The sequence below is a fragment of the Hyperolius riggenbachi genome, chromosome 12 (genome assembly GCF_040937935.1).
Source record: "Hyperolius riggenbachi isolate aHypRig1 chromosome 12, aHypRig1.pri, whole genome shotgun sequence".
Taxonomy (NCBI): domain Eukaryota; kingdom Metazoa; phylum Chordata; class Amphibia; order Anura; family Hyperoliidae; genus Hyperolius; species Hyperolius riggenbachi.
In genome coordinates, this window is record NC_090657.1 from 105,846,540 (window position 1) to 105,862,578 (window position 16,039).

At 43.7% G+C, this 16,039-nt stretch overlaps 1 protein-coding gene across 1 annotated transcript in view; it reads left to right on the forward strand.

Annotated features, from left to right (window-relative positions):
- The window catches only part of SKAP1 (src kinase associated phosphoprotein 1), an 827,172-nt gene that overhangs the window by 586,407 nt on the left and 224,726 nt on the right, over nucleotides 1–16,039 (forward strand). The window contains exons 6-8 of the mRNA XM_068262705.1: nucleotides 11,784–11,867; nucleotides 12,018–12,142; nucleotides 12,232–12,295. Of these exons, the coding sequence (XP_068118806.1) occupies nucleotides 11,784–11,867; nucleotides 12,018–12,142; nucleotides 12,232–12,295 (273 nt within the window). The remainder of the gene's footprint in view (nucleotides 1–11,783; nucleotides 11,868–12,017; nucleotides 12,143–12,231; nucleotides 12,296–16,039) is intronic.

Consider the following 16,039-nt stretch of genomic DNA (forward strand, 5'->3'; position numbering starts at 1 on the left):
TGCTGGAAGTTCATCAAATGTCTATTTTTTTTTGCTCTTTACAACCTATAAATGTTTTGAATAATGGTGGAACAGTGCAATTTACGTTTTTTTTCCGTTATCATGAAGTTTGTGCAGTAACATTCAAATTATACTTTAATGGCTAATGACTTAAAAATTATGCTTACTGCCATCTGCAAATCAGAGAAAATCTATTTACACCGGGTTGCAAAAGTATTCGTCCCCCTTGAAGTTTTCCACATTTTGTCATATTACTGCCACAAACCTGAATCAATTTTATTGGAATTCCACATGAAAGACCAATACAAAGTGGTGTACACGTTAGAAGTGGAACGAAAATCATACATGATTCCAAACATTTTTTACAAACAACTGCAAACTGGTGTGTGCATAATTATTCGGCCCCCTTTGATCTGAGTGCAGTCAGTTGCCTATAGTCATTGCCTGATGAGTGCTAATGACTAAATAGAGTGCACCTGTGTCTAATCTAATGTCAGTACAAATACAGCTGCTCTGTGAGGGCCTCAGAGGTTGTCTAAGAGAATATTGGGAGCAACAACACATGAAGTCCAAAGAACACACAAGACAGGTCAGGGTTCAAGTTATTGAGAAATTTAAAGCTTAGGCTACAAAAAGATTTCCAAAGCCTTGAACATCCCAAGGAGCACTGTTCAAGCGATCATTCAGAAATGGAAGGAGTATGGCACAACTGTAAACCTACCAAGACAAGGCCATCCACCTAAACTCACAGGCCGAACAAGGAGAGCGCTGATCATAAATGCAGTTAAGAGGCCCATGGTGACTCTGGACGAGCTGCAGAGATCTACAGCTCAGGTGGGAGACTCTGTCCATAGGACAACTATTAGTCATGCACTGTACAAAGTTGGCCCTTATGGAAGAGTGGCAAGAAGAAAGGCATTGTTAACAGAAAGCATAAGAAGTCCCGTTTGCAGTTTGCCACAAGCCATGTGGGGGACACAGCAACCATGTGGAAGAATGTACTCTGGTCAGATGAGACCAAAATGGAACTTTTTGGCCAAAATGCAAAACGCTATGTGTGGTGGAAAACTAACACTTCACATCACTCTGAACACACCATCCCCACTGTCAAATATGGTGGTGGCAGCATCATGCTCGAGGGGTGCATCTCTTCAGCAGGGATAGGGAAGCTGGTCAGAGTTGATGGGAAGATGGATGGAGCCAAATACAGGGCAATCTTGGAAGAAAACCTCTTGGAGACTGCAAAAGACTTGAGACTGGGGCGGAGGTTCACCTTCCAGCAGGACAACGACCCTAAACATAAAGCCAGGGCAACAATGGAATGGTTTAAAATAAAACATATCTATGTGTTAGAATGGCCCAGTCAAAGTCCAGATCTAAATCCAATTGAGAATCTGGCAAGATCTGAAAACTGCTGTTCACAAACGCTGTCCATCTAATCTGACTGAGCTGGAGCGGTTTTGCAAAGAAGGGGCAAGGATTTCAGTCTCTAGATGTGCAAAGCTGGTAGAGACCTACCCTAAAAGACTGGCAGCTGTAATTGCAGCAAAAGGTGGTCCTACAAAGTATTGACTCAGGGAGCCGAATAATTACGCACACCCTGCTACCCTGCTTTGCAGTTATTTATTTGTAAAAAAATGTTTGGAATGATGTATGATTTTCGATCCACTTCTCACGTGTACACCACTTTGTATTGGTCTTTCACGTGGAATTCCAATAAAATTGATGCATGTTTGTGGCAGTAATGTGACAAAATGTGGAAACCGTCAAGGGGGCAGAATACTTTTGCAACCCACTGTAGTTCTTGCGTTCCATCTATTTAGTTCTTGCGTTCCATCTCCCTGTAACAGCGCCGGCGTCGCTAAATGCAGTCAAATTGATTGGGTGGTGTTTCATTATACAGATGGACAATGACCCAAATCTTACAGCCAAAGCAACCCAGGAGTTTGTTAAAGCAAAGAATTGGAAAATTCTAATATTATTATTATTATTTATTGTATTTATAAAGCGCCAACATATTACGCAGCGCTGGACATTAATTTAGGTTACAGACAATATTTAGGGGTGACATACAGCAATATGACAATACAGGAATACAAGAAAACCAGATCACACAGCACAGTATGAGTACAAGGCAATGCTTAGTCAGTCACTGGATGGGAGCATGGGGATTAGGCAAGTTAGGTTCACTCAAATGCATAGCATGGGTGCACAGTAATGAAGATGCATGATCAGGTAGGACACAAAAGGAGGAGGACACTGCCCAAAGGCTTACAATCTAGAGGGAGAGGTAGGGACACGAGAGGTAGGATCTTATCCCAATGGTGATTGACTTGGCCATATTAGAATTTTTCATGCATTTCACTTGTTGAAGACTAAACTTCGGACAGAAAGGCCCACAGACAAACAGCAACTGAAAGCCACTGCAGTAAAGGCCTAGCAGAGCATTAAAAAGGAGGAAACCTAGCATCTGCGGATATCCATTAGTTCTAGACTTGCCAGCAAAGGGTTTTCAACAGTATTAAAAATGAACATTTTATTTCCAGTTATTTAATTTGTCAAATTACTTTCGAGCCCCTGAAATGAAGGGATTGTGTTTAAAAAAATGCTTTAGGTGCTGCACATGTTCATACAATCGATTTGTGTGCCCCACTGACTTAAAGAGAATCTGTACTCTGAAATTCTTACAATAAAAAGCATACCATTCTATTCATTATGTGCTCCTGGTCCCCTCTGTGCTGTTTCTGCCATTCTCTGCTGCAAACCTGGCTTGTAATTGCCAGTTTTAGGCAGTGTTTACAAACAAACTAACCAGCTTCTAATAGGCTCAGCTAAGCAGAGTGTGTTAGTCACACAGAGCCTGCAGGGGGTGTGTACAGCTTCTAGCTAATCACAAGCAGCCCTGCACATTCCAGTCTGACTGCCTCAGCCTGACTGTGCCGACTATAGAGAGAAGATTAGATCATATAACAGAGATAACACAGCTACTGTGCAATTAGGAAAAGCTGCAGTAAGCCAGACCACATTAGAAAAGGCATAGGAACTTATAGCATAGAAGAAATAAAGATAAACAATTTGTTACAGAGTCTCTTTAAAGCTGAAAGTCTGCACTTCAACTGCTTTTGAGTTGTGTCATTACAATGCATTGTGGTAATGTACAGAACCAAAATTAGAACAAAAGTTGTCTCTGTCCAAATATTTATGGCCCCAACTTTAACTCGTTATCAAACAGGACAAAAACAGCTACAATAGCTGGTCAATATGCAAACATACATTGAACTTTAATTAGAAAACAGTAGCAAAATGTCACATGAGTAGGTCTGAATACTAAGTTGTTGAATGACACAACAGTGGAAGCAGTTTCAAGTCATAAGTACGGAAAAGATTGGGACAGGGTACCCCCCGGAGAAGAAAGAAGGTAGTAAAAAGAATAAAGGAGGTAGTATGAACTGGATCCCAGTAGCAGAAAACAGCTAAAGCTCTATTATTCAGTAGTTAATGCTGGGACAGGTAAATCTTGGTTTGCACTTGTAGTTTGGTAAAAGAGAGCAGAGAATAATATGAATACATGTCAGTGGCCTCACACACAACCCAGTGAGTCTCTGACATCAATCCACCTTGACTTTTGGGCTGAGTGAAACAATTCTTTCATTTGAGTTATAGAATTAAGAGCAACCACTAACTCTGGGTGTGTAGGGCTGACAATGTTGTTGTCAGTAATTCTGCGCTTACCAGCTCAATCGCGGTTTCCTCCGCTGGCAGCGCATCTGGGACTTGAGGTGCGGCTGCCCGCATTGTCAGGGATGGTGTCAGCATTCATCCGGCCGCATGATTCTCAGACTGCAAATGAGGGTGGACACATGCGTTGTCGGCGACGCCCTTCTTATACTCTAAGGAAGTGTGTCAGCTGATCACTTGTCAGCTGACACGCATGGCTCCACCTCCAGTTCCTGATTGGCCAAGCGGCTTAGGGGCGTGGTTGCCTGCTTACCCGGGCTATTTAGGAGCTGTGCTGACACTTGCTTACTGTCTGCTCTAGCTAACACTTCGCAGTGAAGGCTTCAGACCTTAGTCAGATCCGTGTGTGCTTTGAACCGGCAGGACCCTGGGGATTTCACACTAGCTCAGGAATAAATATATATTATTGTGATTGTATTATTTGACCTCTGCCTTGCGCTTACTACTCTTTTGTCTAACGATTCTGTACCTCTGCCTATCTGATCTGTTGCCGACCTCTGCCTGAGTACTTACTCTGATCTTGCCTGCCAATTTTATACCTTATCTGTCAGATCTGTTACCGACCCGATTTGTTGACCATTCTATACATCTGTAACAGTGACAGTATTGCCTTCTGCTGTCACTGGCTGTAAGACATTTCCCCTGTTGGGAACGTCTGATTATTGTCGATCTGCTGGTGCCCTCATACACTGGCAGATCGTTACATTCTGATATTTGTTTGTCTGCTAGTGTTCCCACACACTAGCAGATTGTTACAGTTGTCTAGTGCAAATCAGAATGTGTCTGAGGAATAGTGTCTTGGTTTTAACAAAAGAGCCTGGTATATTAGAAAGAAGGGAAATATCTGGATTTAGAATCATCTGGGCCCCCAATACTTTAGAGTACACATTACATCAGATTCCAAAGTGGCTTGACAACTCTACAGCTCCACCACATCTGTACATAAATGACTGAGCTATCTTCAGACCTCCAACAAGAGTCTCAATTCCCTATCAAATAAACTGGTCAAATTGATAATTTCTGGCAAGTCCAATCCGCTCCTTATTGATAACTGGATTGATTTTGTGCAGTAGTGATTGGAAAATCAATCCTATTATCGATTGGAAGTTGATTGGATATATCAGAAATTATTGGTTCAAATCATTGATCTGAGAGAAAATTAAATGTTGTGTATGTAGCACACAGGGCCATATGCAATTAACTTTTTCACCTGAGTTATCTCCTTGGAGATAATTTTCATCTTCTCTTTAAACTAACTTTTCAGCATTTTACAATTGAAAAAGTACCCAAATTTTGGTGAAAAAGTACTATTAAATTTATTTTGAGTATTTTGTTGTTTGCTGATGGCTTGAAAGGCATTTTATGACAAGTTGTGAAAATATCAACTAAGTGAAAACTCAGGTGAAAAAGGGAATTGCATATGGGCCACAGTGTTTAAGATTTACTAAGAAGTGGAGAAATAAATTTGAGCTGTGCAAAAATGTTTGAGTACTGGATACGTCTGGATAGCTCTAACACCTAGCTAGAATTTTGTAGTTCTTTTTAGGCTACACATTCTAGGGGTATTTTATGTGCCAGGGTGAATATCTTTTCCCAAGTCTCATTATTTGTAGATCCCTTTGCCACTGTGAGAATCTGCTCAGCTGCCTGTTCAGACAGGCAGCTTTTTGACCACTGTTCAGGTCTGCATTCTGCAGGTCTCTTTAAGAGAGACTTTTTGTCAGTATTGCAGCTTGCTGCTGAGGAATTTGCATACATTTGTTATGCAAATCCCCTACCTGCCTCCTGTGATGACTGGCAGTATAAAGGTTGGGATTACCCACAGTCCTTTGCTGGTCATTCCTTCAGGGTTTGTAGTAAACACTCCTAGAGAGTGTCAGCCATGCTACTTCTTGTTGAAGTTATCTTAGAGTAATTCTGGGGACTGCACTAGGCAGTTTCTTTAGCGCCGTTAGGATTGCTTATCTGTTTGTTTGTCTGTAGCGACTGTCCTGTCCCAGCGGTGGTCGATAGGAAGTCGTTCTGTGTGTCTGGGTGCTAACCGGAACAGCGGTTGTTACTGGTAGCCCCTTCTGATCTGTCTTCCCTGGATCGCACTCGCCTTGCGCTAGTGCTGTGGATCCTTCTGCTCTGTCTATCTGGATTGCACTCGCCTTGAGCTAGTGCTGTGCATCCTTCTGATCTGTCTTCCTGGATCGCACTAGTCTCTGGAGCTGGTGCTGTGGATCCTTCTGATCTGTCTTCCTGGATCGCGCTAACCGCTAGCGGTAGCGGCTGTGGATCTTTCTGATCTGTGTTTCTGCTTGGATCACACTTGCTCTGACGGAAGAGCGGTGGATCCTTTCTGCCTAGTTCCTGTTTCACGTTTGTCTGTCTTGTCTGATACGAACGCTTGCTGTAGGCTCAGTAAGGTAACCGTTAAGCAAGTGCTCGCGTTCTCTGTTTCGTGTTTGTCTGTCTTTGGTTAGTTAGGCGTGCTTGTCTCTGTTGTGCGTAACACGCGGAGACCGCGCACAAACGCGTGCACTGTTGCGAATGAGTGCGGTGTTCGCGTTCAGCTAGCGTTTGTTATTTTCCTTATCTTTCTCTTTGTATGATTTACTGTGCCTTTGCTACCCTGGTGCTCTGTCCTGCTCAGTCTTGTGTCGCTATTGGCAATCGCCATTCTTGCGATTGCGTTTCCTACTTCGTTTCCGCCATTGTGTGTTCGCCGTTGCTGGGTGGCGACTAGTTTGGTGGGCACACATTGGTTCTGTCCCTTTGCTCTGTTCCCTGTGGGCTATCCAGCCCTGCCTGATTGTACCTTGTCCTGGATTTGTACAATTCCCATTTGGCATCTGTGGCTGTGCAGCGGCTGTGTTCGCCTGCACTCCACAGCGCCATCTGCCGGTGGGAATTGCCCTCTGCGGATGCATAGCACCTAGCCTGGGTGTCCTCAATTATACGCATGTGGAGGAAATCCGTCGCGTCAGCGCACGTCTGGTGCGCTGACCACGGAGACGATTCCACAATCGTTACAGCCACTTTGAGATGAGAGAAAAAGTGTCTACCCCAGTAAGGGAAGAGAGTAGGTAAACTTCGCAGACCGTGGGCCATATCCTAATCAAATAGTTGTTTTACGTTTCACATGCGGTGCTATTCTCCTGCTGCTTTAAATCTAAATTATTAGTATATCCTATTAAGGTTTTTATTTGCATGATACTGTTATGCATTCACTATATTTCATATCAATTGAGAGTCTACTACAAATGTCATCAGTAAAACTAGCAATGACCCCCACATGAAATGCAGGAAATCCCCATATGCAATGCAATCAAACCACATATGAAATGCACCTTCAACTTCCAGAGGAAATGCAGCAATTCTACCACATAATAAATGCAGTAATCACTTTCATATGCAGTGCAATAAACCCACATATTAAATGCAGCAATCACCCCACATATAAAATGCAGCTGTAATTCTCTATTTAAAAAATACTGCTATTACCCTACATATAAAATGCAGATATTAATTCTTCATATACAATGCAGCTATCAACCCACATCTAAAATGCAGTTTTAAATCTCTATATATAAAATGCAGCCATCACCCCATATGTAGTGCAATCACCCCACATAAAAAATGCTGCTCCTCCCGCTTGGCCATCATCTGGCTGTCGTGCACATATGCACAAGGGAAAAGTCATTGACGGTCAGTGGGGGTAAGAAAAAACGAAAAGAAAAAACATACTCACCATTCTCTGCCTCCATCTTCTCTTCTCTTTCTGCCCTCTCCATTCCAGACCCATGCTGCTTCTGCTTCCTTGTTGCTTCTCCATCGCTTCCTCGTTCAGCTGCTCACTCCACTCTGGAGTCCACGTGCTGCCTCGCTACATGTATCATACCCTTTCTTTTTTTTTTTTTTTTTTTTAAAGAAAAACAATAGCAAAGCAAGGTGATGCATCAGAATAGCAATGGGACTATCTTGTCCCATAAAAAGGGCAGAAACTGGACATATTTGTCCTGCATAAGGGCAAAATGCTGCAGACCCCCTGAGGGGTTCTCATGGAACCCTAGGATTCGGAACCTTGGTTGAGAAATGCTGATCTAGGTAAATCTAGATGTTCTGGGTAACTAATTGGGTTTTAAAGGTGTAAGAGGAACACCATACTTAAACTGCGGCCCTGCTCCTATAGGAAATGCTAGGTTGTTTGGAAGAGATGTTAGGGGACTAGCGCATGTTGAGTATCATGAGCTCAACCTATCCCAATAATAAAGGACAATATTAGCCCACAAGGATATTTATTATTATTTAGTATTGATATAGTGTTGACATCTTCCTTTGCAGCGCTGTACAGAGTATATATTTTTGTCCCTCAGAGGGGCTCACAATCTAATCCCTACCTTGTAGGTGGATGGGCACGAGGTATCCATGGAAGTGCTCTTGGATTTAATTCAGTGTCTTGTTGTAGGGTCACCTATTGCTTGTGTTCCTTGTGTTGAAACAAGTATACAATTACTGTGAAACATGCAACTTTATACCATCTGTCTGGGAGGTCCATACCCTTTCTCACTTTATGTATGCAGAGTAGATTTTAGCCGGGGAGCTTTTTTTGACCATATCAATCTCCGAATGTGCAACCTGAGCTGTTTGAAAAAGGGTCTTGTAAGTTTTATGGGTATTGTTTGGAAGAAGTAGGGAAGACTGGGTAGGACATTCATTTTAATCATGTTTAATCTACCTGCCCAGGGAATAAATAATGTAACCCATTTTAGAAAATCTTTATGAATTATATTAACTAGCGGTGGGTAATTTAATTGAAATAGATTCTTAGGATCCGGGGGGGGGGGGGGGAAATAACAGTAATAATTAGTATTAGAAGATTTGGCAATAATGGGAAGGGTTATTGTATCCAAGATGAAGAACCAGTAGGTAGATTGACATTAAGGATTTCCCGATTTAGTGGAATTAGGTCTGAATTTGCCTAAATCCGACATTTAAAGAGAAACTCCACATTATAAAATGTATATAAACCTAAATCTGTACTACACAAGTGCCATAAAAATGATGTTTTATGTTAGCTAGCTAACAATTTCCGAAGCTGTCAGTAAGCCCAAATTGTGCTGCTTTTGTAGTCATAGACAACAGTGCTGTGCTTGGCGCATACAGTAGGCTGCCCATACACTCCCAACATGTGTGATGAATTAGCTACACCAACCAAGGGCCATTGTTATTCGTTTACAGCATCTACACCAATCACTTCATGGCAACAACGTTTGTCATTCATGTCTGCCATTTTCTGTTAATCATTGTGGAATGTTTTTTATATTCACATGAAAACAAAGTATGGTAAGCAATATAAGGTTTATATGCAATCCACAAAGATCAGCACACTCAAATTTTTCTATGCAAATCTTCTTGCTCTTTTATTGCAAAAGATATCCACAAAGTGAGATTCATGTTCGACAGGTTTCAGCTACTTGCAATAGATAAGTGTGACAGGCACCCACAGTCCATCAGTTAGAGCTTTTTCGGGCGTCCTGCCCATCCTCAAGCCAAAACATGCATTTCTTTTGGATGGGTAGGACACCCGAAACAGCTCTAGGCCGGTGTCTGTCCCCATGCTTTGAAACACATTTATTTTGGAACTGTGGACCATGGACTCTAGCCATTCGATATCTATCTGGACAGAGTTAGTGGTGGGCATCTGATAGACTATGGGGGTCAAGTAGCTGGAACCTGTCGAACACAAATCTCACTTTGTGGATATCATTTGCTATAAAAGAGCAAGAAGGTTTGCATATAAAAATTTGAGTGTGCTGATCTTTGCGGATTGCAAATACATTGGCCCCACCTGATGCTCTGGTGGTTTGATCCCCATTCTATTGAAATATTGAAATAAGGTGTGTGTGTGTGTGTACATACATAAATATATATATATATATATATATATATATATATATATACACACATACAGTGGTTTGCAAAAGTATTCGGCCCCCTTGAAGTTTTCCACATTTTGGTCTTGATTCAGTAAATGGTGCTAACCCAGTTAGCACACCTAAAGAATTTGGGCGTGATAACTAGGGTGCTAACAGGGTTAGCACCGCTTACTAAATTCACATCGCGCGCCAATTCCTGCGCACAAAATTTTGCGTGCGCACAGCTCGGTGTGCGCAAAACGTCGCATCGCGGTGCGACAAAAACTGCGCACCCGTTGCGCCTATAAGTTTTGCGCGCAGGACTTTGCACGCAATGTGAATTTATCACGCCTAAACTAACTTTAGGCGTGATATAGGGCTTTTCCCAGGCTTACTGAATCAAGCCCTTTGTCATATTACTGCCACAAACATGAATCAATTATTATGTAGCCACGTGAAAGACCAATACAAAGTGGTGTACACGTGAATAATGGAACGAAAATCATACATGATTCCAAACATTTTTTACAAATACATTACTGCAAAGTGGGGTGTGCGTAATTATTCAGCCCCCTTTGGTCTGAGTGCAGTCAGTTGCCCTTAGACATTGCCTGATGAGTGCTAATGACTAAATAGAGTGCACCTGTGTGTAATCTAATGTCAGTACAAATACAGCTGCTCTGTAACAACCTCAGAGGTTGTCTAAGAGAATATTGGGAGCAACAACACCATGAAGTCCACCAGACAGGTCAGGGATAAAGTTATTGAGAAATTTAAAGCAAGCTTAAGCTACACAAAGATTTCCAAAGCCTTGAACATCCCACGGAGCACTGTTCAAGCGATCATTCAGAAAAGGAAGGAGTATGGCACAACTGTAAACCTACCAAGACAAGGCCGTCCACCTAAACTCACAGGCCGAACAAGGAGAGCGCTGATCAGAAATGCAGTCAAGAGGCCCATGGTGACTCTGGACGAGCTGCAGAGATCTACAGCTCAGGTGGGGGAATCTGTCCAAAGGACAACTATTAGTCATGCACTGCACAAAGTTGGCCTGTATGGAAGAGTGCCAAGAAGAAAGCCATTGTTAACAGAAAAGCATAAGAAGTCCCGTTTGCAGTTTGCCACAAACCATGTGGGGACACAGCAAACGTGGAAGAAGGTGCTCTGGTCAGATGAGACCAAAATTGAACTTTTTGGCCAAAATGCAAAACGCTATGTGTGTGCCGGAAAACTAACACTGCACATCACTCTGAAAACACCATCCCACTGTCAAATATGGTGGTGGCAGCATCATGCTCTGGGGGTGCTTCTCTTCAGCAGAGACAGGGAAGCTGGTCAGAGTTGATGGGAAGATGGATGGAGCCAAATACAGGGCAATCTTGGAAGAAAACCTCTTGGAGTCTGCAAGAGACTTGAGACTGGGGTGGAGGTTCACCTTCCAGCAGGACAACAACCCTAAACATAAAGCCAGGGCAACAATGGAATGGTTTAAAACAAAACATATCCATGTGTTAGAATGGCCCAGTCAAAGTCCAGATCTAAATCCAGTCGCGAATCTGTGACAAGATCTGAAAACTGCTGTTCACAAATGCTGTCCATCTAATCTGACTGAGCTGGAGCTGTTTTGCAAAGAAGAATGGGCAAGGATTTCAGTCTCTAGATGTGCAAAGCTGGTAGAGACATACCCTAAATGACTGGCAGCTGTAATTGCAGCAAAAGGTGGTTCTACAAAGTATTGACTCAGGGGGCTGAATAATTACGCACACCCCACTTTGCAGTTATTTATTTGTAAAACATGTTTGGAATCGTGTATGATTTTCGTTCCACTTCTCACGTGTACACCACTTTGTGTTGGTCTTTCACGTGGAATTCCAATAAAATTGATTAATGTTTGTAGCAATAATGTGACAAAATGTTGAAAACTTCAAGGGGGCCGAATACTTTTGCAAACCAGTGTGTGTGTGTGTGTGTGTGTGTGTGTGTGTGTGTGTGTGTGTGTGTATATATATATATATATATATATATATATAATATTCAGTTGTCATTAATGGATTTTACTTTTGTCAACACAAAAGAAATTTCCCTTTGAGGGGACCTAGCAAGAGAAAGTTTTTCTTACGTCAACTATATGTTTTGTTGTAGACCATGGCTTCTTTGGCTCAGAATGGCAGAAGAGGTGGTGCATTCTTACCAATATGAGCTTTTGTTACTATTCCAATGAGAAAGGTAAGTGACCAGGGCACTTATTGGTGAGTGCAGACATTAATTCACTTTACAGTAACCTGTAGAGAGATATGCTTTATACTAAATGAATATCCAGACTTGAAAATATATGGCTTTAGAGTGCTAATTAAAATTATGTTGATTATATTGTAGCAAAAGTGCCAAAAGGAGGCTTCTTAATAAAGGATTGCAGCGCCAAGCTGGTTCCGCACATCCGCAAAGACTCACGCAGAGATTCCTGCTTTGAGCTTTTGTCCCCAGGCAGTCGCAGTTATCAGGTAATACCCACTGCTTTTATTGTGCAAGAACTTATACTGGAGATAAACCTGCCTAGCCAACCCTTGTTTTAATGTCTTTCACTTTGCAGTTTACAGCTGCCAGCCCAGCGGAGGCCAGAGATTGGGTTGACCAGATACAGTTCTTGGTAAAAGGTGAGTTTCATTTTTAGTCCATTGCTTATTATCGTATATTAGGGTAAGCAACAGTATTTTCCTTATTTTACATTATATTGCAAGATGTTTAACCCCTGGCCGACTGCTCCACGGCGATTGGCGTGAACGCGGCGGCAGCCCCAGGACCACTCCACGGCGATTGGCGTGAATGGCTGCTGGCAGGGATTGCAGGAGATCGCTCTGCGTATGAATGACGGAGCTCCGCCTTCAGTCTCCCAGCGGCGATCGCTGCTCAGAGACTGTTAGACGCCATCTATTAACACAGTGCAGCGCTGCGATTTAAGGCAACGCTGTACTGTGGACAGCCATGTGACACGGCTGTCCCCTTTGGGGACACAGGAGCGAGCTGATGCCTATCACAGCCGATCGCTGTAATTGGCTGATGAGATAAACAATTTTATTTATCTTCCTACTCCTAAAAATTAGTTTTTTTAGCTATCCCATAATCTTATTTTATGTTTACTAGGTAATGCCTAATGATGTTGATCCAAGGATTTTATCTGATTGCCATCTGGAGTCTGGAAGGAATTTTTCCCTTTTGGGGCTAATTGGACCATGCCTTGTAAGGTTTTTTTCGCCTTCCTCTGGATCAACAGGGATATGTGAGGGAGCAGGCTGGTGTTGTACTTTATGCTGGTTGAACTCGATGGACGTATGTCATTTTTTAACCAAAATAACTATGTAACTATGTTTAAACATTTACCATATGTTTCGTACCATAAGAGGGGAAAAATGTTGGTGCGTCTAATGGTCTAAATGTGGCCTCACCAAAAATGAATCCCTGGCAGTCTAGTGGTCCCCTCCTCCCTCCCCTTGCACAGCGACTGCAGAGTTTTGTCACTCACTCTGCTCCATCACGGGTGCAGTGACAGCGGCAATGTCCTCCGATCCCTCCAGTGTGCGTCAGCTGCAGCGTTTTGTCACTTACCCTGCTCCATCGTGGGTGCAGTGACTGCAGCAATGTCCCCAATGATCCTCCGATCCCTCCTGTGCGTGTCGGGTGTAGCTTTTTGTCACTGACCCTGCTCATCGCGGGTGCAGTGACAGCGGCAATGTCCCGGTTCCTCTGATCTCTCCCTCCTGTGCATGGCGGCTGCAGCCTGTTATCATCACTCAGTCTGGCGTGTCCGTCCCAGGAACCGCAGCTCTTCTCTCATACTTTGAGAGCCATGGTTCCATACTGTAGCTTTAAGGGTCCCTCACGTGATGACCTCATCAAGCAAGTCCCCTTTGCTACAGTGTAGTACAATGCCTGCCGAAGTATGGAGAGTAGAGCCACGCCAGACTGAGTGATGATAATGGGCTGCAGCCGCCGCACACAGGAGGGAGGGATCAGAGGAACCCAGGACATTGCCGCTGTCACTGCATCCGTGATGGAGCAGGCTGAGTGACAAAAAGCTACACCCGACGTGCACAGGAGGGATCGGAGGATCATCGGGGACATTGCTGCGATCACTGCAGTCGCGATGGAGCAGGGTCAGTGACAAAACGCTGCAGCGGACGCACACGGGAGGGATCTGAGGAAGCGGGGACATTGCCGCTGTCACTGCACCCGCGATGGAGCATTGGGAGGGAGGGTGTCAGGCTTGTCTGGTCACCTGCTATGAGTCAGGCTGTATGCCCATATGACTGACCTATAGCCCAGCCCTAACGCCTGCGGAAACTCCTGCCTAATACAAACTACAATACCCTGCAGGCAGATGTAGCATACAAACTGGCAGACAGCAATCACCAAACACAGCAAAGAACAATGCAACCACAGTATACTTAATAGTCACCTGAGGCCTATAGGCTGAGGCAGTCCAGATTATGGCAAGATAACAGGTTGTGGCTGAAGTATAATCACTAGACAGATACGTGGCCAGAGTCAGTCCAGGCAGAGTTCATGGGAATTCTTTTACCAAGCAGGGGTCGGTCCAGGCGGCAGTCAGGGGAATCCGGGTACAAGCGGAGTGGGCAACAGGTAATCCAATAGAGAAGCGTGGTCATGTTCAGGCCGGGTCGGTAACGGTAAGGCAATCTGAAAGAAGCTTATGTCAAACGCCCCCTGGTGGCCGGCCCGCAGAATGCCTTCTAATCGGTTTCAGCACACAGACCATCCAATCTCGTGGACACAATGAGCTGAAACCATTGGAATTTTGGCAGCAGACAGGCTAGAAGGAGGCGTGCGAACTATAAAACCAAAATACTAGGCTGCCACCATCTCTTTTTAATGGGAAAGAGAAGTCCATTGATTGACTCTAAGACCTGCGGATAAAAAAGTTAAAACACCCTGTACTGGCTAATAACAACACTTCTCGGTACCGAATCTTCAGGAAGCTAGGAATCGTTCTGTGTGGCTGAATAGTAGGTGTAGCTGAGCAAATAAAGGACTTTTAGAAGTCTTTTATTAATAAATGCAATATAAATAATTAATATATACAGAAAATCATTAAAACCAACAATTATAGACAATGATAACCCAGCGTAAAAAAGAAAAAGGGAAGAAAAATAAAGGAATACTTAAGTCAGGTGAAAATGTCTTTTTGTGGAAGAAAATGGCTAAGGCTAGGTCCACACTAGACACAGTTGCAGGACGGACCCTGCAGTCCGGATCAGGGGAAGTACCCACCGTACTGCAAACTGATGAAAGTGCATCAGTTTTGCATCAGTTTCCGTTCAGGTTTTTCCCTGACAGAAAACGTCTCCATCATTAGGAAGGAGTGGGAGGATTTTTTTGGGCCAATCATAAAGCTCAGGCTATCCGTTTTAACATCCGTTTTTTGCCAGTGGAGCTGGAGATGCGTTTTCTCATTGCTTTCACTACCCCCTGCGTGTATCCGTGGTCCTGATCCGTTGCGTGAAAATGCAGCAGATCCGGACCTTCCGTTCAGGTTTTGAAAACGGATCCCCGCAAACGCAGACGGATCCGTTTTTTACTTGGGTGAGGCTGGCTGCTATTTTCAACATTAGTATCCCGGACTCCGTTTTTCATCAGGTTTGAAAAACGCAGCCACGGATACGTTTCCGGACCTAGTGTGGACCAGCTCTAAGTCCATGGTTTCAAAGTCAGGGGACTCAGCGTCAAAGTCTAAGCAGGATGGATGCCAGCATGTCCTCAAGCTGGCAATTAGCTGTTTATACTGCTGACACAGTAAGGAGGAGTGAGGGCGGGGACCACACACCCCTTGGAACCTGAGATGAACCACCCCCTTCTCATGGAGACAAAAAAAACATATCTAAACTATATATGGGCTCTATCTCCCATAACCGTACAGGTCAGGGCAGATTTAATAACATTTTCAGGTCAGTCAGGATTTATCCATCACAATGATACCAAACACAAGGAGTAGGACCCCTGTGGTATCAGCAGGTCACTTTGCACCTGTCTCACTGACGGTCCATTATTTGGATTGGTCTGCAATCTTCTTAGTACCAGTGCCAGGCAAGGTCCAAAACGCTCTGCGAGTTTGAAGGGCCTGGCAGCTTTGCAACACAGGAAATATGACAAATATAGCAGTTTATGAATTATTATAGACATTTAAGGGTTACAGCAGGTCAGTTCTTGTTGCTGGGGTTTATCAGATCAGCTAAGGGGTCTCTGAAGTCAGGCCAACAGGGCTAAGTGTCAGACTCCCGTGGAGAGACGGTGCCATGCGGTCCCAACTCTATTGTTTAGATTGGTTCTGTCAAGCTACTATCTGACTTCATCTGATGGATGGGCCCTTAACACAGCTGGGTGCC